Source organism: Rutidosis leptorrhynchoides, chromosome 3 (assembly GCF_046630445.1).
Source record: "Rutidosis leptorrhynchoides isolate AG116_Rl617_1_P2 chromosome 3, CSIRO_AGI_Rlap_v1, whole genome shotgun sequence".
Taxonomy (NCBI): domain Eukaryota; kingdom Viridiplantae; phylum Streptophyta; class Magnoliopsida; order Asterales; family Asteraceae; genus Rutidosis; species Rutidosis leptorrhynchoides.
The window spans coordinates 548,125,547-548,150,831 of NC_092335.1; the positions used below are offsets into that span (position 1 = coordinate 548,125,547).

The following is a 25,285-nucleotide window of genomic DNA, read 5'->3' on the forward strand; positions in this document are numbered from 1 at the left end:
ACTTGAAATAATTGATTTACATTTACATATATGGATACACTTTAGATATGCATTACACATATTCAAACCCACCCTCTATGATCTATTCTATCTTCTTTCTATTAGACTAACGTCTCAAAACCACTATCAATCACTCTCTGTTTCCTCTAATCTTTCTGTTTCTTCCTTTAATCAAAAGCAAGAACCCACTTCAATACCATCGAACCACCAACTACTAATGCTACTTACGTTTCTGTTTTATGTCCAAACCGGAACACCAACCACAACCTACACAAAACCATCTATCTTTTTCGGGTTGCCTTTAACTACAACCATCACCTTCATTTAAACCTTGAAGAACCATCGAGCTCCAACACCACCGGCCACCATTTACAGCCTGTCACCACCCTACACAACCACCATGAACCAACCATTTAATCACCGTAACTACTGTTACTCCTCTCTACTTCTTCCACTACTGTTTTGGCCATCACAAAACACCACCAAGAAAACACCTACAACTGACACTTTTGCTAAACGTTTTTCTGTATCATTTGCCTGCACAGACCCATCAAAATGTTTTTTTACAAAAGAGCAAGATCAAGAATAACTCAACACTGTAATCTCACTTATCATTACAAAACAATCTTAATACAGTTGCTACATAAATCGTTCAATTATACATATATATCCTCAGCTACTACTACTATTCGAAAAATTTAAAACAGAAAAGAAGAGAGGAACAACTTTTCATTTTTCGACAATTTCTGTTTGAAAGTTCTATTCAATTTCATCATGAAATCAAACTTTATAGCACTCAAGTTTTTGTGATCGAATCCATGAACTATAACAATAACATAACAGTCGCAAATCATCAGGAAGTAGAAACAGTAACAAATTCGTAACTAATTGATTCGAGTTCATCTACCTGGAATAGCCAAGCCTTTAGATCCACTTTTCAATTCATGAACAATAAGGTATTTCTGAAAAAAATAAAAATAATTACGAGTGTTTCTAAACACATTTCAAGAAGTAATCTATACCTGAAACGCTTGAATTTCAATTTCTGAATTTCAATTTCATCATTCATCGTCACCTCTAATCAAAACAGAATTCGAGTTGTTGTTGTTCCTGATCTCGATTTCTTTCACAGAACCTTTTAAGAGCAGGATTAGGAAACGAATCCAGTTGATCTGATGATACGGTTTTAGAGAAATTGATATTGGGAAAAACTAGGGATCGACTAATTGGAGAAAGGAGTGAAGCAGGGGAATCAAACGGGGACCGGGTGATTTTTAAGGGTGCCATCGAATTTGGTTACGGGCTGAAATTCAATTAAGGCCCAACAACCTAAGCCCGTCAAAATTCTAAATGGATCATCTGTTTTTTGTTGATGATGAATGCGAGTTAAATAAAATTAGGATACCAAGTATTTGAGAAAGATAACAGACAGAGCATTGGTTAGTCGCGTGTGTTGGTTAGCGAGAGGTCTCGCGTTCGACCCCTGCTTGGTGCAATTCTTTTTAAAATGAGAGCTTCAAAGGTAGTTTTACATATTAAAATTCATTATCATTAATATTTATTGTTATTATTTCTATACTAATTATTCTTGTTATTGTTATTAGTATTATTACTATTAAGATCATCATTAACATAATTATCAATATTATTATTATTAGTAACATAATTATTATTATCTTTACAAATATAAGCATTATGATAGAATTATGATTATAAATACAAGTATGAAAATTACTATTATATATCACTAATAGTTGTATTTTTATTATCATTATGATTATGATTATGATTAGGATTATTATTATTATTATGAAAATAATACAAATTATCATTAATCTCATTAATATTATTATTAGTATCACTTTTGTAACTATTATTATTATTATTATTATTATTATTATTATTATTATTATTATTAAACAAATAAAATTCATACATAAATATATATATTTATCACATATAACATAACAAAATTTAATATTCTAATGTACAAAATGAAAATACGAAACATACATATATATTATTAATATAAAAAGGACATAACTAATAAATTTATATATACAAATGATATAGGTTCGTGAATTCGAGGTCAACCCTACATTTTGTTCAATGACATCATATGTATTTTTACTACAAAATACAGTATAGTGAGTTCATTTGATTCCCTTTTACTCTTTACATTTTTGCTACTGAAAATACATGTGCTACTTTTACAACTGCTTTATTAAATGCTTTTGAAATACATTTTGAACTGCGAATACATGCAAATACTTTATTAACTGTTTTACAATATTTATATGAGTGAGTTTCATTTACTCCCTTTTTACTCATTACATTTTTGGGCTGAGAATACATGCAAATGCTTTATTAACTGTTTTACAATATTTATATGCGTGAGTTCCATTACTCCCTTTTTAAATGCTTTTGCAATATATATTTTTGGGACTGAGAATGCATGCACTTTTATAAATGTTTTACGGAATAGACACAAGTAATCGAAACTACATTATATGGTTGAATGATCGAAATCAAATATGCCCTTTTTATTAAGTCTGGTAATCTAAGAATTAGGGAACAGACACCCTAATTGACGCGAACTCTAAAGATAGATCTATCGGGTCCAACAAGCCCCATCCAAAGTACCGGATGCTTTAGTACTTCGAAATTTATATCATGTCTGAAGGAGGATCCCGGAATGATGGGGATATTCTTATATGTACATTGTGAATGTCGGTTAGCAGGTGTTCAATCCATATGAATGATATTTTTGTCTCTATGCATGGGACGTTTATTTATGAGAAATGAAAATCTTGTGGTCTATTAAAATGATGGAAATGATTATTTATGTTAAACTAATGAACTCACCAACCTTTTGGTTGACACTTGAAAGCATGTTTATTCTCAGGTATGAAAGAAATCTTCCGCTGTGCAATTGCTCATTTTAAAGATATTACTTGGAGTCATTCATGACATATTTCAAAAGACGTTGCATTCGAATCGTTGAGTTCATCAAGATTTTATTAAGTCAATTATAGTTAGATATATTATGAAATGGTATGCCTGCTGTCAACTTTTGATGTAATGAAAGATTGTCTTTTCAAAAACGAATGCAATGTTTGTAAAATGTATCATATAGAGGTCAAGTACCTCGCGATGTAATCAACTGTTGTGAATCGTTTATAATCGATATGGACTTCGTCCGGATGGATTAGGACGGGTCTTCACAATATTTATATTCATAACTTATATTATTAACCATCTTTATGTGTGTTCAAACTTTTATTATATTCACAAGTACTATTAAAGTTTACAACTTTTTATTAAATGCATATTCATTATATTTATCAATCTTTATTCATCTTATCAACACCATATCATAAGCATATAAATTATTGATTAATTACATATAAAGTATATATTTAAAACTTGGGTTTATGAGGTACCTTGGGAGTGATTTAACAAGAAAAAGAGATGATTTTGATGATAGTAATGTAGCCAAACAGCAGCAAAAATTCAGCAACAAAACGGGAACAAAAACGCAGCAAAAAGTGGTGGTTTCGGGTGTGTTTTGGGTTGCGGACAGCAGCCAAACAGCAGGGACAACAGCTGCAGTGATGGTGGCGGTTTGTGGGGGTGTTCGGCGGTCGGACAGCAGCAAAAAGAAGCTGCAGCAGGCGGCGGTTGGGCTGCAAAAAAATGCAGCAGGAGAGGTACTGTTGGGGTGGCCAGAGATGGTGGTGATGGTTCGGTGGTGGTGGCCGAAGGTGGTGGTCTTGGGTGGCTTGAAGGCTGCCGAAAATTGGAGAGGGAGGGAGAGATTTTGAGTATTTTTGTGAGGTGATTTGTGAAAGGGAATGGGTAGATTATGGGGGGTATTTATAGGATAGCTAGGAAAATTCTAGAGATTAAGTGTTAGAGTTAAATTACAATTAGTTTAAGTTTAGGATTAGGCTTTATCTCTTTTGATTTAGATTAGGATTACTTTGAGTTGGTTTAGGATTAGTCTTAGTTTGAATTAGGATAAAAGTTTTATACTTATCATTTAATTATCTATAATTTACTTTATTTTATTTATTTTATTATTATTTTTATTTTTATTTTTTAATATAGCCGATTATATATATATATATATATATATATATATATATATATATATATTATTAATATTTTTTTTTATTTTCAGTTTATATATATATATATATATATATATATATATATATATATATATATATATATTTTAATTTTTATCATTTTAATTAATGTGCATTTTAGTCCCCGCACATTTTATTAGCGTTAGTCCTTCGTTAAATTTTTATGATGATGACGAGCCATGATCGTTAGTTTAGGTAACCTCGTACCCATTTCATTACTTTCATTAGTTTCGGTTTTCTAACCGGGTTCGTTTGTTTTGGACAACCTAAGTTTCAAGTTTACTCATATAAAAATGATCGAAAAAGTTGGGGTGTTATACGCCACTAGGATGCCACGTCATCATCTTCTTATGTTAATTTAACTTAATTTAATCTGGTGAATGTGGAAACGTACCAGATGTTGAGGTTTTATTCTAATTTAATTGGTTATCTTGTTTGAGTTATCCATTATCTTTCTTCAATTATCCATCGGTGTTCAATCTCATTGGCGCAGGTTGAGCTTGTTTAATGTCTCCTTTGAGTGGGAGATTGTTGGATTGCGAAGTCGATTTAAACATGAAACTGGATTCGAGTTTGATTTGGATTCCATGATCAATGAAACTCGCGATCGTGAAAAGCAGATCGCGACTGCGAAATTGAGTCAGCGAGCAAAAGTTGGAACGGGATTAGGAGTCCTCGTTTGTGTCTAACTCGTTGTAGTTTAGCACTATAAATACATCCATATGTACCTGTAATATGTGTGCACAAAAAATATAGTAAATAATATATGGTTTGTGTCTATGGAAAACCCATTATTCGTGTTTGGAGTTGAGATATAATCACGTTAAATTTTCGCGTCATTTAGTTAGTACTAAAAAAAAATTTAGAACCCCATTGAATTTTAATTATGAAATCGCCACTGCCAGTAGGTCACAATCTCTTTCGTGGTCATGAGAACTTTAATAGAATTACTCGGTAATGAATTTTTTGGATTGATTCTCTCATTCTCACTAAACATTTCATTCTCATTTGAAGTTAACTAATGTAACTTTTATACTTGCTTGAATCGTTAAGAAGCCGATGTACTACTAATTAGCCCAATATTTGAATGCAATGTTTGTGAAGGGGTTTAATAAGACCAACGCACATACTGAAGGGGCAAATATGTACATTTAAAGTAGTGATCCAACAAACAATCACAAATACCCAAATCCCACACAAATATACATATACACCTCCATTCCAAGAAAGGCATCAAAATCTAGGGTTTGTGTTTTGTTCCACCCAAATTCTGTTTCACCAAATTCACTTTAATTTCCACATGAAACCGCCAAACAAAAATCAAATCATAGTCTCGTTCCTCTGATTTCTAAATCTTTAATAAAAAGTTCGATTGATAATATATCAACAATCAATTTTTGATTTTGTAATTTATTACTAACATGTTTGATATCTCTTGTCTTCCATCATCATCGCTCTCTTTATTCGTAATCAAGTTTTGTGTCCTTGGTCCTGGATTGAATCCGTTTGCTCCGTACAACATGGGTAATCATTCCTCACGCTAAATTAGGGATTTTTAGTTCAAATTAAGGTTTTATTGTTTGTAAAAATAGAAGCTTTTTTTAAGTGCGTTGAAAAACAGACATCTGTTCTGTTGTGTTTAGTTAGTTTGTTTGGAAGTATAACGTAAATTGGGGTGATTAATTATGAGTGAAGACTTGGTATTGGGTTCGAATGGCGATCGAAAGCGTGTAAGGCGGTCTGTTAGTTTTGGGAGTGATAGGGATGATAGAGGATGGACTCTGCTTCATGTTGGTGCTAGAAAAGGGGATCTTAAAGAGGTCAGAATTAGCTTATAGATTGATTAAAGATTCAATTCAATTTATATGTGAAATTGTTGGTTATCTTAATCGTTATCGATGTTTTGGACCTATTATTTACATTAGTTATATAGATAAATATACAAGTTGATTTTGATTTTGAGTAGTTCGGTTAGTTTTTACTATAAAAGTATGGGGCAGTGTTTTTTTTTTTTTTGCTAGTTATTTAGGGGTTAAAGCAATGTGATTTGGATAAGTAAATAAGCATTATTCTAAGATGTATGATTATCGAGTTAATTATGACATGACTTACATATCAATGGCTTAACTAACCTATTATCCGAGTCTAGTTAATTTCGCAACAATGAAACTTTAGTTGATTGATGTCAGCGAGCGTCAATTGGTTGTTTAACGACTGCGTAGTTGATTGATTAATGCAATGATTTTATTTACTTGATGGTTGTTACTAGTTGATCCCTTAAGTACGGTGTTTGTTTGATTAAAGTATATGTTATGTTATGTATATTTCGACGTTTAAAAGAAAGAAAACGGGGATGTTTTAAGCTTAATGAACAATAGTGTTTTTGAATTATTTAACATATACTATAATTAGTACTAGTAACTAATAATATATAATAAAGAGTGCATGTGTGGTTCATTTAAGATGAGTATTACAAGTTTAACTAATATTGGCGTTTAATGGCAGGTGAAAAGGCTCCTTAGCGAAGGAATGGATGCAAACGTGGCTGCATTAGGCCCGAAATCACATGGGGTCACCCCTCTTCATCTTGCGGCTAAGGGTGGTCATTTAAAGGTTATGGATAAACTTCTTGAACACGGTGCTAATATCGATGCCCGAACCAAGGGTGCTTGTGGCTGTAAGTTCATCATAATATGCTGTCATTAAATGGACCCATTGTTTCTCACTGATCAATATTATCTTTCTTTTTTTCGCGGTGAAATAATATATAATGTAGATCAAATGATCAATTGGTGTTACAGATCCAAAGATTTGTTTGAAAATAACATGCGATGTCACTGGTCTAATGCTCCTTGATTCTGCTCTTAATTAATTGTAGGGACTCCACTTCATACTGCTGCAAAAGAGAAAAACAGGAGAGCGATCAGATTTTTAGTTGAAAATGGGGCGTTTTTGCCGGATAACATTGAAGATACGAGGTTTAATCCACCGGTACATTACTGTCATGGTCTTGAATGGGCTTATGACGAGATGAAACGAGTCCAACTAGAGAGTGGCTCATCATCAGGAGAGGGGTCTTACAGTTCTGACAGCTAAATGCCTACAAATGAAGTTTTATTGCTGTTGTGCAGTTTTGATGTTTGTGAATTGTTTATGTGTGCTTTTCAATGTTTTCGCTGAATAAGAATAAGACGTTGCTTTTTCTTTAGCGTCCCGAAAGGATGAGGTGTGTTTGTGTTTGTATTTCAGGACAATGTGTTTGTATGGATACATTATTATGCATGTCTGGTACTATATCTATTGTATTACTTCATATTTACTGAATATGATTATATATGTTTGTACATGTATCCTCATCTCTACAAGGGTTCATCATGACGACTATGGGTAGCTGGCAAAGCAGGTTATTCTCGAGATTAGTCGGATTGCAAAGGGTGAATCACAAACTGTAACTTAAAAATAAATTTACCTAGTTCAACATTGAAACGGAATTTGAAATGTTGAGTAATTCACTACATTCGGTTTGGTCCATATCCAACAAATAATCCCATTGAATCTTTGATACTATATCGATTTACTATATCACTACCCTTTCTTGTCATAATAAGAAAAAGAACAAGTGTGTGTTAGATAAACAACATTTCTTTAATTACATTTGGGGTAAAAAACATTTGAAATGTAACAAATATCATAATAGATATACGTGGTATTTTCGGACGATTGATTCGGTTTAGAATATGGAGGAAGAAGACGGTGACAATGAAGATTTTTCATCCTCTGACGATGAAGATTTTTCAAACTCTCATCGACCCAAGCTTTTATATTTATTGTGTTGTTTTCATGGTAACATAGTTGGGTTTAGTTAACTATTTAGAATGTGTTTCATCGAGTTTGTAGTGTGGCGGGTTGTGTGAGTTAATTGATGTAAAGGATGTCTAGCATCGTTGTCGTGTTAAAGTTGTTGTATGTGATCGTTTGGTGTCGTTTGTATATCTGTTAACTTCTTACTAGTTTTTTTTTTTTTTTTAATTTATAAAATTTTGCTTTAAAAAAAAAACTATATCATCTCTCTCCACTTCATGTAGTTCAAACGTGACAAGCTCATAAGCTAATTTCTCTAAGCTAATTTATGCACCAATGCTATAAAGTGTTGTTGCATTTTCTAGCTTCAAATTCGTGTCCTTTGTTGTGGATTGAATCGAAAAGTTACGTAGCAATGCAAATGTGAATAAAAAGTAGTACATGACATGCTATTTGAAATAACTGGAATGTTGGAATGCTATTGCAACATTACGGAAAAAAAAAAAAAAAAAAAAAAGTGCACCAGGTTAACACTCTTGACACTCGTGATAATCATTTCGTTTCTTGTAAACAAGTACTGGTTCAGATAGACAAAACACACAGTTTACACATAAAATGAGACAACAATTATATCGTTATTATGTTCTGCAACAGAAACTGATCATTCAGAGTTGCTTGGAGGCTTTTCCTTTGGATGCTTGGAGCTGTAATGATCATTAAGCTGGTTCTGATTTGCTAACTGCACCTGCAAACCTCAAAGCAACAACCAAATTTAAGCCAATAAAATAGATAAATAAATAAAATAACAATATTTAAATGCATAAACGGAAGGAAGCTAACACGTTCGTTGGATCAAGTTTTTGGAAGCTAACACATGTACAGGGTTGATTTATACGCAGTTAGGTAAATGTAAGTCTATAAATTCTTGACACTTTAGGTTAGTAAACATGCTTGATTATCAGTTGAAAACCTAATCTACCCCCACAGAATAGAAGAATCTTTGAACTAAAGTCAGCACCATTAGTACTCATAATGGTTATTAAGATTGATACTCAATAAAACTTGGTGCAAAAAGCAATTAGTTTTAGAGCATTCCAACAAAGAATCTATGAAACTTATATTGGGACAAATTAAGAACTGAATATAGTGAAACATATTTACATCTTTAACATCCACTATCAAAATAAATCTAACATTAAGGCCTAGCTAGTTGATACAAAATTCAATTAGTCATCACAATAATTTCAAGTTTCTCATCTCTAAACAACAAATCCTTGATATCCATCACATTTGTGATTCATTTCAGCACCTCCATACAATTATTTATTTAATAATTTATCTTCATACAATAATTTATCCATATGAAATATGCTTAAACTAGAATCATAACTTTATGTTAATACTAGTAGTGAAAGTAAACTATAAAATTAAACATCTCTTCATGAGTTCACTACTTCAAAACTTATAATCTAATACTGTTTCTAATCATCAAAATGTTAAATACTTAAGTTCCCTTTACTCTTTAGTTCTTGCGAAAAGGGTAATCACACAAACACATCCCGATCATGTCTAACCCTATAAGATTTATAAAAGGAGCACATCACACGAAATGCACTCCATGAAACTAACCCTGAGAAACCAGATCACAATTCATTAAAATACTTGAAAATTCGAAAAACAAGAAAGAATTATAGAGCAACATTTCACTATATATTTATATGGGTATCTTAAAGATCTCATCTTTATCAATTATTCACCACATCACCTGAAATTCAGTCTATAAGTTAAACTACGCTAAAACGCCAGATCATAATTCATATAAAAAGATTTAATTGTTACTGATATACAAATTTTTAAACACCGTATTTTACTGTAAATCAACACGGGTATATTAAATACACAATCTTGTTATTTAGAAAAAAAAAAAAAAAAAAAAAAAAAAAAAAAAAAAAAAACTAGATTTTGATTAAACAAAGAAAAGTTTACTTTACAAATAGGGCAAACAATTTTGAGAGCAACAGCACGAGCTTCAAATTGAGATCCTTTTGATTTCTGATTCTTTTCTGCATTTTTTTTCTGAGCTTCAATCTTCTGTTTTCCCCTTGTCATCTTGTTTCTATCTTTACAGGTCTTGTTCTGGTTTCGGTTTTGGCCTTTGGGTATGGTGTAATTGTATGTATTAAAAAAAAAAAAATACATAATCACTACCTGAACTATTGAAAACTTGCCAACTTGGGTCGTTTAAAATTGATGTAATTCAAAATTTTTTCTAGGTTTACATTTTAGAGATATTAATAATAATTAAACTACTTTTCCAAAAGTGTTATACTTGGAAAAAGAAAAAGAAAAAAATGCGAAAAGACCAACGCAACTCGCAAGATGTTAAAACCCTGGAAATTAAATTTTGATAGTGTAGATTATGTATTCATTAAAATGTAACAAAAGAGTATTGATGAGGGCCACAAATACCACCCAAGACTTCTAACAACATAGTCGTTGTACCATAATTGAGTTTTAAAAAACTGAGGAATATAATTTCAATTTTTTGAGTCCGGATTTCATATTTGTCTGAACTCCTTTGTCTGCATGTGTTCATATCTTCGATCTAACAACATAATGATGTAATCAAGGTTCCAACATTTAGTATCAGAGCTCTAGGAGTGATACTACATCACTTGCTTGATCCAGATTAAATCATATTGTGATAAGTCTGTCAAATTCAATTGCGGTTTGAAGAACGTATTCGAATATCATTTGATATTCAGTTCTAATGATTGAAATGGATTGACATTAGCATCAAAGGTGTGTTTAGCTATAAAAAAATAAACTACAATCAAATCAGTTAGAGAGATTAATTTCAACAGCTCAACATGAATTTTGAAGATTCAAGTGGTTTTGAGTTCGTGGCTAGTTCTACGAATTTCAGTGATTTAAGCTTGAATTGCAGTTGAAATGGATTAACGATTAGTGATTTGTGTTCGTGAAGTGTTTTTGAATAGATTGCTCGGTTTAATTTGTGGAATTCAATTAGTTTGAACGATTTGGAGTGAATTCGGACATGTAACTGCTCGCCCGGATTGTTAGGACCTGATTACATGTTTAGAAGCATATATCCAAGGATTGATAAGTGAAGAACAAAAGCGGACATGTAAAACAGACATAAGCAAGTAAATCGGACAGAAGCAAGTAAATCAGACAGAGAGAAAACGAACAAATTTCATAGTTTTTTAAACTCAGTTGAAGTACAATGACTAATTGACTAGAAGACTTAGGTGGTATATATAGCCCTCATCTATACCTCCTTTACGTTGTGCGTGTCTCACAATTACACTATCAAACTACAACTTAGAGATCTAACAATATCCCCCTTAGTGTCAGTTGTGAAAGAAAAATACTCCTAATTGTCAATCTCTTTGGAACTTTATTCCTTTGAAATTAATCTTTGATGAAAATTTTCTCAACTTCTCATATTTTCTCATATTCTGGCGCATACTCGGTCTGATCGAATTTTGTGTATTGAAGACTTGGTTATCTCTTTCTCTTCATCAAGAATACACCAGCTATCCAGTTTGATCTTCAAGAACTTTAGTGCAAACTGCAGCGTAGCGTCAAAGTATCTCCTTAAGTCTGAAGTCCCCACAAATATATTCACATACTTGGAGTTGGTGAAGACGAATCCTTCTGGTTCTGTAACCACATGTAGCATTGGCCATAGTTCAAGGTCTTCAACATATTGATTTGGTGTCGATAATTCAATCTTGCTTTGCAAAGATTCAAGGCCTAACTGAAAATCATCAATGACGACCCATATCACGGAATCCTTTATAAACCTATGAACATCCATTATTTCTATTGAGTGTTGAATTCGAGTTTCTTCAAGATTCACCAAGTAGTTATAGATAAATCTGATGTCCTTCATTCTTAATTGTTCAAAATCAGCTTCAGAAAATCTGTATTCATTTTCCTCTGCACGAACCACGAAGAATAGATGCATTCTGACATTTGTTTGATCGAGAATTAATATCTTGTTGATTCGAGTTAGATCATGTTGTCTTTGCTCCCTAATGTCATGCTCATGTCTGATTCGGTAAGTATCTTTAATTTTTAAGTAACCATTTAGGAATTCTTGCTTCTTATAGAAAGAAGATGCACTAAGTACTTTCATCGATCCAAGTTTCTTAATGTCTTCAGTACTGAATATCCGATACGCTTGTCCTTCAAGAAACAGTGGTTTGATGACCTTTTCTTCATCATCATCATCAAGTACAAATTCAGCATCTCTGATCAGCTGAATTTGAGTTATTTGGAATGATATCTATGCATTTAGTGGTGTAGATGTATCAGTTTTATTGTAGAGATCATTCACAAAGTTTTGACATAACTATGTTGAAGGAATTTGAATATCCACAAATTGATGTAAATAGAATGAATCCTCTTATTGATTAAGCCGATTCTCAAATTCCCCATCATTGATTGTCTTTGAGCTCTATTTACTAACACCTTCATCATCAATATGTAATTCATTCAGTCTTATCACATCTTGATCTCGCGTTTTCTCCACTGTGGTATTATCCAAAAATTCCTCCAAGTCATCTTGATTTCCACCATTTTTACCCTCTGAAGTACCCACATCTTCATATCATTGTATAGATGAAGTACCCATTTTAAACATAGATCCACATGTTCTATTCTCACCCTCATGACGATTCTCAGGATTAGAATCATTATGCTCATTCGCTGGTAAAACTACAGGTGATTTACATGAAGTTACAGGAAATGATCAACGTGCTTGTTGTAGATTGATACGAGTAACATAAACCTCTCCAAGTTCATCAAGAGCAGGTTGAGTCACTTCGAGATGGTCTCGTTGAGCACAGACACCCAGATACTAGCAAGTTTATGAAATTCTATGAGTTAACAGGTGCGAATCATGAACGTGCTCAAGGTGAAGTTGAAGCAAAGAACTTTGTGATGCAAGCAATTCCATATAAACTATTCAAGAACGTTAATAGTAACAAATCACCTAAATATATATGGGATGAAATTAGAAAGCATCAGGAAAGGTATGATATGCCAGAGATAACCCAGATGAACAATGCTCTAGCAATGTATGTAGACTTCAAACAATAGAAAGATGAGATGTTGAAAGTGTAACAACCCTACTTTTTTCATTACTTCTATTTAACTTTATGTTAGTTAATTTTAACGGTGTTTGCTTAAATTTTATGTGTTTAGCTTAATAAATACATATTTAATTCTTTGAGGGTTACTATAATTAATATGATTAAATATTAATTGATTAACTTATTTCGGATATTGAAATACGAATAAAATAATACGGTTTTGATCACCGCAAAAGTTGTTTTTCGGATTAACAAAACTCTCAGAGTAAATATTAATAATTATTTTAATAATTACTAACTTAAAAAAATATAATTAATTATTTAATTGTTTTAATAAATTAAACTTAGTGGATTTGTTTAAATGTCCGATTAACGTTCTGGAAATTTGATCTCAGTTAACTGCAACTAGAAACGAACCACACTTAGTGGACTAGCAAGCCAAAACGTAACATAAATCATTTTTAATAATTATATCATATAATTATCATGTTTTTAAGACACTTTCAATTTATTTGAAGTTATATAAATTAAAAACGCGTAGAATTCGCTAAAACGCTCGGTTAACGTCCCAATTTTCGGTTTCGATTAACGACACTTAATGGGTCCATTTAGGAAACTTGACTAACAACTTTTGTGAGACCCAGGAGCCCTTTTCAGCCCCATAGCCGAAATCCCTCACCCATGCCCATTTAATTTGTTTTTGGCCTAAGTTTGTATGCCCACTCGATCCCTAAACACCCTTAAACCCACTAAATCAAATTAGCCGTGCATTCCTTCCTCTGCTCTCCCAAACCACGCCTAATATAGCCACCCACAACTTCATCTTCATCGTTGCCTTCTTCATCATCCACACCATCAATTTCTTGCTTGATCGTTTAATTGATTACAGATTCGTGATCCTCCCGTCATGCTCTACGCATAGATATAACCAATTGTTTGATCTAGGGTATAACTTTTCAAACCCTAATCTTTTAATCTCCTATTTCATACATATTCATAGTGTATTGTTGTTAGTGCTCATGTCTATGGCCAATTGTTTGTGTAATTATGTCTAATTCATTCGTATGTGTATTTTACCGAAATCCCGAATTTTAAATAGACAATAAATGAAATCTAGACCCATTTTCTGTATATTATTATTACATATTTGAAAATCTCTTGGAAATCTAATAATTTTGGACTTAAGAATCGCATGTTTTCGATAAACGGTTCACCCGTTATGCTTAATTGAAGTTTTGACATGTTTATGCTTTGAATCCAAATTTTTTGAATAAAATGCTTTATGATTGGAAATGTAAATTGTTTAACAACTTAAATATAATTAAAAACTACTCAATTTAGACTTAAGACTCATGTGAATTGGATTCGTAGATTGATTGTTTGCGACGACTTTGTTGATCAACACTCGAAACTGATGCAAAAGACCATTTTTAATTAACTTCTGGATTATAAGATTTTGATTTTTGAAAATTATGATTAGTACTTCACTTTTCATGTAGATTACGAATGCTACTTGTTCCTATATGTTTAGATAATTGCACCCGAAAATGACTACCTGAATAGAGTCAAATCTGTCTCGTGTGCACAAAGTTTGGCCTAACATGAAATAGAAATTGATTGGAGACTTGTACTTATGATATGTTGATATTTGGATGTTAAGGAGCATATTACATTTGTATGTCAACATGTGAAACCTTATACTTTGTGTGTTACATGTGGCGTAAAACACTATGTTTGGATTCTGTCCAAAATCCGAACACTTGACTTTCGTGCTAAAACAAATTAAACCAAAAGCTTAGATCTTTTTACCACTTAAACTTTGGGATGTTAGTGATCATCTCCCACTGGCCATGTGTCAATTGAATTTTTCTAGAATAAATGATAAATCATACACCCTCCATCCCACTTAAAGTGTCCACATTTCCATTTTGGGACGTCCCATTTCAAGTGTCCACTTTGTGTTTCAACCAATCAGAAGAGGTTATTCAGGAGAGAGAATATTTCTTATTAGTGGAGAATGAAGTTAGTGGGATTTTCTAAAACTGTGTGCAAAAAGTAAGTGGACACTTGTAATGGGACGGAGGGAGTACAAAATTGTTGCGCGCGCAGAAACTGACTTGGTGAAAATCGTATATAACATGAGTTATAGAAATAATTTAAGGGCATGTTTAGAATTTTTATAAAGCTTTGTTCTTTTGATATGGAGTGAACCACATTGCCATGATTTATGAGTTGTGATTTATGCTTGTTGATTTGCATGACTTACATGAACACGAAATGACACGATAACTAATAAGCACGTATATGACAAACGGTGATCTAAAACTTGTTAGTTGACCTAGGGTTGACTCATTGACTAAGATGGCATAAATTAATTATGTGTTTGACTTTGGTTGACTACTTTGACCAAGTTTGACTTTTGTTGACTTGCATGAACTGTGTTGACTATGTGTTGACTTTTACAACCTTATTGGGTCGGACAGAGCTATAGGACAACATGACACTATGGAATAACATAGTGTGATATTATAAACTTAATTGAACAATCTAAATGATTAGGTTGCGTCACACTATAGTAATCGTCCGGTTTACTTACTCCTTTTTGACTACCATTTACCGTGCACACAAGGTGAGTCTACAGTCCCATTTTCACTAATACTTTTGGGATGAGATACATGCTACTTTTGAACTATTTATTAAATTGTTTAAAAATGCTTTTTACTTTTGACATGAGTACTTATTATACATGTTGAGTTATTGTTTGGAAACCCCTTAGCTTGAATACTTTAATTACCTTTTGGTAAGCGCGAACTAGATGGACGGATTCGTTATGTTAGACAAGCTCATCCTACTAAACTTGGGTGCATGTTCTTTGTACTATTTTACACTTGAACAAGTGTACGCGATATATAGGGTAAAGGGATAAGCATAGTTCTAAACTACTCGAGGTGTTAAGTTAGTATTCAAGTGCTCATAAGATGTATGTACTTTTACAACACTTGGTTGTACGTTAGAAAATTTCGTTGTCTAACACAAATAAGTATTACTCTGAATACTGTTTTTCAAACTCTGTTTTATGTTACTTAAACCCGTTGTTTTTACAAACAGGAGAAACAAAACATTTTTTTTGTCTTTCACATTTGAAACAGGACATGGTATTGTCAACAAATATTTGAAACATGACATTTGATGTCTACAAACTTTTGATACAAAACCTTTGTGGTCTAATAATGATAAACATTTATTGATATCTGATTTATGATAACTGATTTTGGTTACTTATTACCGCTAAACAATTTATGACAACTGATTTTCTGAAACATACTGGTATTTGTTTACTTAAACCCGTCGATTCACTCAACATCATTGTTGACCCGTTTTGCATGTTTTATCTTAGGTATTTAATGCTTTCGCTGTAGAACTTTGCTGTTACATAGAAGTCAAGCCATGCGTTGGGACCAGAGTTAACATTGCCGTTAATGAACATTGATGGGGTGTTAAAGAAAGACACATACAAGAGATACAACTGTGTTGTCAACGAACTGAAGAAATGTGGCTTACACAAAAGTAATGGTATGTTATCAACGAACTGAAGAAATGTGGCTTACACAAAAGTAATGTTGAAACAAACATGAAGTTTTTGAAAAAGCTTAACTCAAATTGGTTCTTACGGAACCACAATCTAATCAACCAAGGAGATCAAAAAGCTGAACATCATGAGCTAGTTGGTATTCTGATGATTTATCAACTGAAGTTTCAAAAGATCAAGCAGAAAGGAAGGAAGTTGTGCCAGCAGATCCATTAACATTGATTGCTAAAAAGAGAAAAGGCTATCAGAATGTGTCTTCCAAAAATATTTCCAAGAAATTCTGAAGATTTGTTGCTAAGATATTATAGAGTTTTTGCATAATTTCTTTTATTAATGTGTTTACAACCATAATTTTTTTTTCTGGAAATGAAGGATTCGGAGATACTGATCCGTCTTCATGTATTATATGTTTGACTGTTGTGTAGTTGACTTATGCACATTCAATTGCTCTTCTTTGTGTTGCGTATAGAGTTGCAATTCCTGCAGGCGTAGGGAACTTCATCATTCCATGCACTGTTGATGTCACAGCTCTGAATTTCATCATTGTGGAGAGACCAAGTATGACATTATATTGCGAATTTGCTTTTACAACAAAAAATTCTACGATTGCAGTCCTCTTATATTGTCTTTTCCCTAGAACAACTTCTAAAGTTACACTTTCCTCCGGACAAGATGGCTCACTTGTAAAACTTGCTAATGGTATTAAAAATTCCTTTATCATTCTTCTTACTCGCTCAAGAATTTGCACAAAACAATGCTCATACATAATATCTGCTCCTGCCCCCGTATACGTATAAAATCCACCTAGGATGTAGTTTGCTATTCGTGCTTCTATAACTATTGAAGCATGTGACGAATTAATGTAAAAGATTAAAGGAAATGTTATCAACTACTGTTTCTATTCTTCCATTACTTATGCCTTCCTTCATTGTCTAGCACCCCACCTATGAATCATATTTGTCTCCTTAGGGATCACCTCATTTTTTTCTTGTAACACGCTTATGTGATTCTTATGAGACAGATAGCACCATATGTAGAAGAGATGAATTGCCGATTGATGTTTACCCTCGAGACAATTATCTATGCAGATCCGGATCACAACCTGGTTAGCGTGGAGTGGCTTAGTCAATCTTATGGAATCAAACAATGAGTTGGTCCATCTAGCATTGTGCGGCTTATTCTTCAAGTTATAAAGTGAGAAAGTACTGTGTGAGGGAGAATGTGTGTTCTCTGTTACAAGTTCGATAGTTGTAAAGTGATAACCTAGGTGGTCTATTCATAGGTGTCAGAACTCCAAAATGTTCGGAGGTACATGTGTCATTATTAGGACTGTAAACGAGCCGAGCCGAGCGCGAGCTTGGTAGTGTTCGAGCTCGACTCGTTTGTTTGTCAGAAAACTCGAGCTCGAGCTCGGCTCGATTTGAGCCTTAAATTTTGAGCACGAGCTCGGCTAGTGATTTATGTAAAAAGCTCGAGCCCAGCTCGTTAAAAGCTCGTTTGTTTTCTAAAATTAAAGATTGCTCGTTATATAAAGCTCAACTCATTATGTAAAGCTCAAGCTTGTTATACTCTTTGAATAAGAAAATGGCTGGATGCATTCTTAGCAGTTGTGTAGATGTTCTTGTAGCATTCTTAATTAATTGAGTTCCTATAATCTTATTTTGGGACTTGTGATTCCTATAATCTTATCATGTATATATACATATACATATACATGATAATTAAAGATCGAGCTTTTTAAAATATTTGATGATGAAGACTTCCGTAGTTCCGTTAGAGATGGGGGAAAGAAAGACATGCGTATGTTGGGAACCAAAGGGATTACTGTAATAAATAGGGGGTAATAAAGATATTAGAAACTGAATGGTCATGCTTGAAATATGAAAAATTGGGAAAATGAAAATCAGAGGAAGAATGAATGTAGTCTCAGAAAATGGAAATGAGAATAAAATTCAAATGCTCATTATATTATATCGAGTAATATCTTTTTAACTTATACCAACTTGCCAATTATTAATTTATTAATACAATATATTTTATATATATTATATTATATGTAACAACCCAAACCAACCCTCAACCAAACCACGCGAAAATACAAAAAAAAAAAAAAAAAAAAAAATTCAGTGCAGCATACCCGCGCGGCGCGCCATGTAGGGGCGCGGCGCGCCAAAGTGGACTGTCCGGAAAGTTTTTAAATGCGAAAAAGATTGACTAGTTCCCGACACTTTTAGACGAAACGCTTTTTACCATACATCCAAATATGTAAAACAAACCTGTTTCAAACATAAAATCAATGTTTTACAAGCGGGCCCCACACGACCCAAATTACAAGTTTAGTACAAGTTAAGAGTTTCGACCACCAAAAAGTTTAAGTTCCAAACTACACAATAAGCATGGCTTTTGGGATTAAACTACCCAACTATCGGTCAAACTCCAAGAGCTACTAAAGCCAAAAGCGTCCCCTAGCATCAAGCGGGATCTCTAGTCCAAAACGATGCCCTTACCCTTGTCCAAAACCGAACCTATAAAATGGTAAACAACGAGAGGGTAAGCAAAGCTTAGTGAATGCAATAATTATACGAATACATATATAATTATACCTACTTGCATACACTTACACACCAAACCGCAAACACGCTAGCATACACATTTAGCTTATCGTCACAATAGCAAGCTATAAATCTTCAATACCACAAGCTAGCATAACAACCGCATATGAATATAACTCGAATAATATAATATGCTTACAACACAAATAACCATGGTTAACCAATAGTACAAGGGAACGGCGCTCGCGAAAACGCCATCGGTGTTCATAACATCCGTTAGGGCACTTAACACCTCGCACCACTAACCCCTAGGGTGGCACCTTAACACCTCGGCACATCACCCCGAGTGGCATCTTAACACCTCGATGCAACACTCATTATTTTACGGAGTGGTATCTTAACACCTCGACACTACACTCCTAGGTGGCATCTTAACACCTCGATGCTACACCCGAGTGGCATCTTAACACCTCGATGCTACACTCTTCACGTGAAACATGGTGTCTTAGCACCTCGACACTACACATTTCACGCTACAACAAATAGACACATTATATACATACGCATATAATTATTCCACTCACCTCAAAGTCTTGTGAAAAGATACCCGAGCTTGCAAGACCTCAAAGTAACGTACCTATCATATAATACACATCATCAAACGCAAACTCAAGTCGGTCAACCAAACCATTTTCACCATTCTAAGCCATTTTGACCCAAGGTGCAATTTCAACCCATTTGCACCCTTAACCCTAAATTGGGTCAACACGCACCAAAACCCTAATCTTTCGTCAAGATGGGTTTAAAACACATTTAGGTCGCAAGGCTAACTCGTTTCATACTTGCTAGGCCACTTAGGTCATTAAAGACTCATTTGACCCATTTCAAGGTCAACACACCCATTTGGGTCATCCATACCCAATAACACCCATTTACATATTATTAAAGTGTTCTAGCACTAACTAACTAAATTTAAGACTCAAAAGTCCAATTAACACATTCAACCCTAGGTTAGTCATCAATGAGCCTTCATAACCCATATTCACCCAAAATCCCTAAAATACTAACAAGATGGGTCTTTGGTTTATCACTAGCCCAAACCCTAACCCTTAAAGCAAAGTACGAAATTGGGTTTTATAACTTACCAACACAATCACCACGTAGCTATTGACTAGATGAACGACTTTAAAACTTGCATCAAGACCCGATTCAACCTCTTTCACCCTTTAATGGAGCTTTCTCTCTCAAGGATTGCACTCTCTCTCTAGAGTTTAATTGGAGAAGATAAGGTTGTTGGGAATGGAGTGAATGAAGCTCCAAAACTGATCCAAGGCATTAAATTCGAGCTCCAATGTGTTTTGACCAAAATGCCCTCAAAATATCTATTTTAAAAGAAGAGGAGAATCTGTCGCAGACAGATGACGCGGCGCGCCACCAGGCCGCGCGGCGCGCGACACCTCCAGTTCAGCTTCTTTCTTGCTTTTAAATATATAACCAAAACCCCGTTTCAAGTATCGAACATTACACTTATATACACTACAAATACTCGGGTCTTACAACTCTCCCCCACTAATTCGGATTGCGTCCTCGCAATCCAAGCCGCATGACACGAGGGAAGATAAACTAACACGAACTCTTCGGGCTCCCAAGTGAACTCGGAACCTTTACTTCGTCGCCATTGAACCTTAAAGGTCCTCACCTCTTTATTCCTCAACATTTTCACCTTCTCGTCAAGGATAGCAATCGGTTCCTCGACATATTCTAACTTGTTGTTTAGCTCGATCTTGTCTAAAGGCATCCATGAGGAATCATCCGCAAGACACTTACGGAGGTGGGAAATATGAAATGTATTATGGATCCCCGCAAGCTCTTCGGGTAATTCCAATCGATATGCAACTTCACCAACACGAGCTAAAACCTTGAACGGCCCAATAAACCGAGGAGCTAACTTTTCCCGTTTTCGAAATCGAATAATACCCTTCCATGGCGAAACCTTAAGCATTACCATATCGCCTTCTTGGAACTCAATCAATCGCCTACGTCTATCGGCATACGACTTTTGCCTATCTTGAGCCTTCTTCAAATGTTCCCGAATCAAATCGATCTTGCTATTGGTCTCTAAAACCAAATCGCTACTCCCGATCTCTCTTTGACCCACTTCTCCCCAACAAACGGGAGTTAGACACCTACACCCATAAAGCATTTCGTAAGGTGGCATCCCGATACTAGTATGATAACTATTATTGTACGAGAATTCCGCCAAAGGCAAATGCTCATCCCAACTACCACCGATGTCAATGATGCACGCCCGTAGCATATCTTCCAAAGTTTGATTGGTACGTTCGGTTTGACCGTCCGTTTGAGGATGATACGCCGTGCTCAACTTCAATTGCGTACCCATATCTTCATGAAACTTTTCCCAAAATCGAGATGTAAAACGGGTATCTCGATCCGAAATAATAGATATAGGAACTCCATGTCGCGAGACCACTTCCTTGATAAACAACTTAGCCAAGGCCTCCGACGATATCGCTTCTTTAATGGGAAGAAACAAAGTGCTTTTTGTCAATCAGTCAACTATAACCCAAATCGAATCGAATTGGGTTCTCGCCGTTTTAGGTAACTTTGTAATGAAATCCATGGTAATGTGTTCCCATTTCCACTTCGGGATTTCTAACGGTTGCAACTTACCATACGGCTTTTGGTGTTCGGCTTTTACTTGTAAACACGTGACACATTGCTCAACATACTTCACAACATCACGTTTCATGTCGGGCCACCAATAATCTTTCTTCAAGTCATGATACATTTTTGTCGCGCCCGGATGAATGGAATATTTTGACTTATGTGCTTCATCAAGTAGCACCCGTCGGTAATCACCCATCTTAGGCACCCACACCCTTCCTTGAAAAGACAACAAACCACGCGGGCCCATAGTAATGAACTCCGATTGGCCCATGATTCGTTCCACATGCTTATTGTGAACGTAAGCCTCTATTTGAATCTCACCAAGCTTCTCAAGAAAATCGTTGAAAATAATCAAACGTAACGACCCCACTTTTATCGCCGGATGTTGACTCTTTCGACTCAACGCATCCGCGACAACATTCGCCTTACCCGGATGATAAAGTATTTCACAATCGTAGTCTTTCACCACATCCATCCACCTACATTGGCGATAATTCAAATCTCGTTGATTAAAGAGATGTTTCAAACTCTTATGATCCTAATAAATCGTACACTTGACACCATACAAGTAATGGCGCCAAATTTTCAATGCATGCACAACCGCCGCCAACTCAAGATCATGAGTTGGATATCTCATTTCGTGTTCCTTTAATTGTCGAGAGGCATAAGCGATGACTTTACCTCTTTGCATCAGAACACACCCGAGCCCATTTAGCGAAGCATCACAATAAACCGTCATATCTTCCACACCTTCCGGTAATACTAACACCGGAGCTTGACACAACTTCTCTTTTAACAATTGAAAAGCAATTTCTTGCTCGTTCTCCCAATTAAACTTAGCATTCTTTCTCGTCAACTTCGTTAATGGAGAAGAAATCTTAGAAAAGTCTTGGATAAACCGATGATAATGACCGGCCAATCCGAGAAAACTTCGGATTTCCGTAGGCGTAGTCGGTCGTCCCCAACTCTTCACCGTCTCGATCTTCCCTGGATCTACTTGAATACTCTATTCGTTCACAATATGACCAAGGAATTGAACTTCCCTTAGCCAAAATTCACATTTGGAGAACTTTGCATACAATTTCTCCTTTCGTAGCGTCTTCAATACTTCACGCAAATGACGTTCATGCTCGTTCATACTTTTCGAGTAGACTAGTATGTCGTCAATGAACACTATTACCGACTTGTCCAACATAGGTTGGCACACTCGGTTCATAAGATCCATGAATGCCGCCGGTGCATTCGTAAGGCCAAAAGGCATCACCACAAACTCAAAATGCCCATACCGCGTTCTAAAAGCCGTTTTCTTAATATCTTCCTCACGGACCCGCATTTGGTGATAGCCAGACCGTAGGTCGATCTTAGAGAAATACGTTGCACCTTGAAGTTGATCAAATAAATCGTCAATCCTAGGTAATGGATAACGATTCTTGATCGTCACTTTATTCAACTCACGGTAATCAATGCACATACGCATACTACCATCTTTCTTCTTCACAAATAACACCGGAGTGCCCCACGGTGAAGCACTCGGTCGAATAAAACCCTTCTCGAGCAATTCTTGAATTTGATTTAACAACTCTTGCATCTCCGTTGGTGCTAAACGATAAGGAGTTTTAGCAATGGGGGTAGCCCCCGGAACCAACTCGATGCGAAATTCAACTTGTCTTTCCGCCGGAACACCCGGTAACTCATCCGGAAAAACATCTTCAAACTCATTAACCACCGGAATTTCACGAATAGGTGGTGGCTCATTACACGTATCAACAACATGAGCAAGGAAAGCCATGCTGCCGGTAACAACATGACGATGTGCCCGTGCAAAAGTGCATATCGGCATCGGTCTCCTCCGCTTATCACCATGAATAATTAACTCTCCCCCACTTGGGGTCTTCACACGTATAAACTTATCATGGCATGCAATATCGGCTCTATAACGATCGAGCCAATCCATACCAACGACAATATCAAAGTCGCCCAAGGTCATTGGAATAAGATCAATTTTAAAGGTTTCGGCACCAAAAACAACATCACAATTTTCACACACATCAACCACTAGCACCGTCTTGCCGTTCACTATTTCGACTTCTACCGGACGACTTAACTTAGCTAATGGTCTATCAAGTTTTGGCGCAAATTTAGGAGACACAAACGACAAATTTGCACCGCTATCGAAAAGAATCCTTGCCGGATTAGAATTAACCATGAAAGTACCTGAGACAACTTCGTTCGATTGTTTAGCTTCATCATTGGTCATCAAGTAATTGCGACCCCTAGCCGTACCCGCCGCCTTCTCTAATCGCTTCACATTATCGTTTCGCAAATCGGGACACTCCGGCTTCTTATGCCCTTCTTTTCCACAATTAAAACAAGTGATTTTGTTTCCGGAAAATGGTTTCGGACATTCACGAGCCATATGACCCGGTTGCCCACAATTGTAGCATGTATAAGAAAAACCACCGGTAGCGCCCTTCTTCATGCTATTGACACTTTCGGAACCCTTCTTGTTCTTGTTCTTCTTGTTTGAAAAGTTAGAGTAACTAAAACCTTCAAACTTTCTTTTGGAAAACGTGAAATCGCTCTTTCTTGGAACCTCCGGCTCAAAACCCCGAGCCAACTCGAACAATTCATCAAAAGACTTAGCCATACCCCGACTAATCTTCCCCTTATACTCATCATTCAAAGTACGGTAGAAATCCTTCATGAGCTTATGATCATCACCCACATATTCCGGGCAAAAACGAGTCTTTGCCAAGAATGTAGACTTGAGGGTAACCAAATCCATGGAACCTTGTTGCAAATGGTACAACTCGTCCAGGATTCTATCGAGATTGGATGAAGTTCGGTATTCTCTGAAAAATTCTTTCTTGAACTCCTCCCATGTCAAGCCCATACATTGTTCTTCACCATACAAGTTGATTTTATCGTCCCACCACAACTTAGCTTCTTCGCGTAACATGCTAGAACCATACCTCGTCTTCCTTTCGGGAGGACATTCCGCGGTACGGAAAGCTCCCTCAATATCGGAGATCCAACATGTACTTTTTAAAGGATCCCGCACCCCATTAAACATCGGGGGTTGAGCATCCTTGAAGTTCTTGTAGTGGAAGTCCCGCCTTCCTTCACCTCCTTCACCGCGAGGGTAGATATTCCTAGCGTCAAGGGCCTCTTCGATAGTGGCCTTCATTCGTTCATTAATTAGATCGGTTATTTGCTCATCAACCGAATCTTGGAAGACCTTTCGAACGTCCGCAAGAAAATTCGATTTTAACTTCTTAAAGACGGCCTCAACCTTGGTTGAGAACTCGGCGTCCCCGCTTGTACTTCCATTATCATGTTCGGGACCGTTTCTCGTCTTCATTCTATAAAACGAATTAGGTT

The 25,285-nt window shown here is 35.4% G+C and overlaps 1 protein-coding gene across 1 annotated transcript; it reads left to right on the top strand.

Annotated features, from left to right (window-relative positions):
* Positions 1–5,753: 5,753 nt before the first annotated feature.
* LOC139898500 (phytochrome-interacting ankyrin-repeat protein 1-like) lies at positions 5,754–7,438 on the top strand. The gene is made up of 3 exons (XM_071881244.1): positions 5,754–5,971; positions 6,657–6,828; positions 7,030–7,438. Exons 1-3 carry the CDS (start codon positions 5,837–5,839, stop codon positions 7,245–7,247), a joined length of 525 nt encoding a protein of 174 aa, XP_071737345.1. The 5' UTR covers positions 5,754–5,836; the 3' UTR covers positions 7,248–7,438.
* The last annotated feature ends 17,847 nt before the right edge of the window (positions 7,439–25,285 follow it).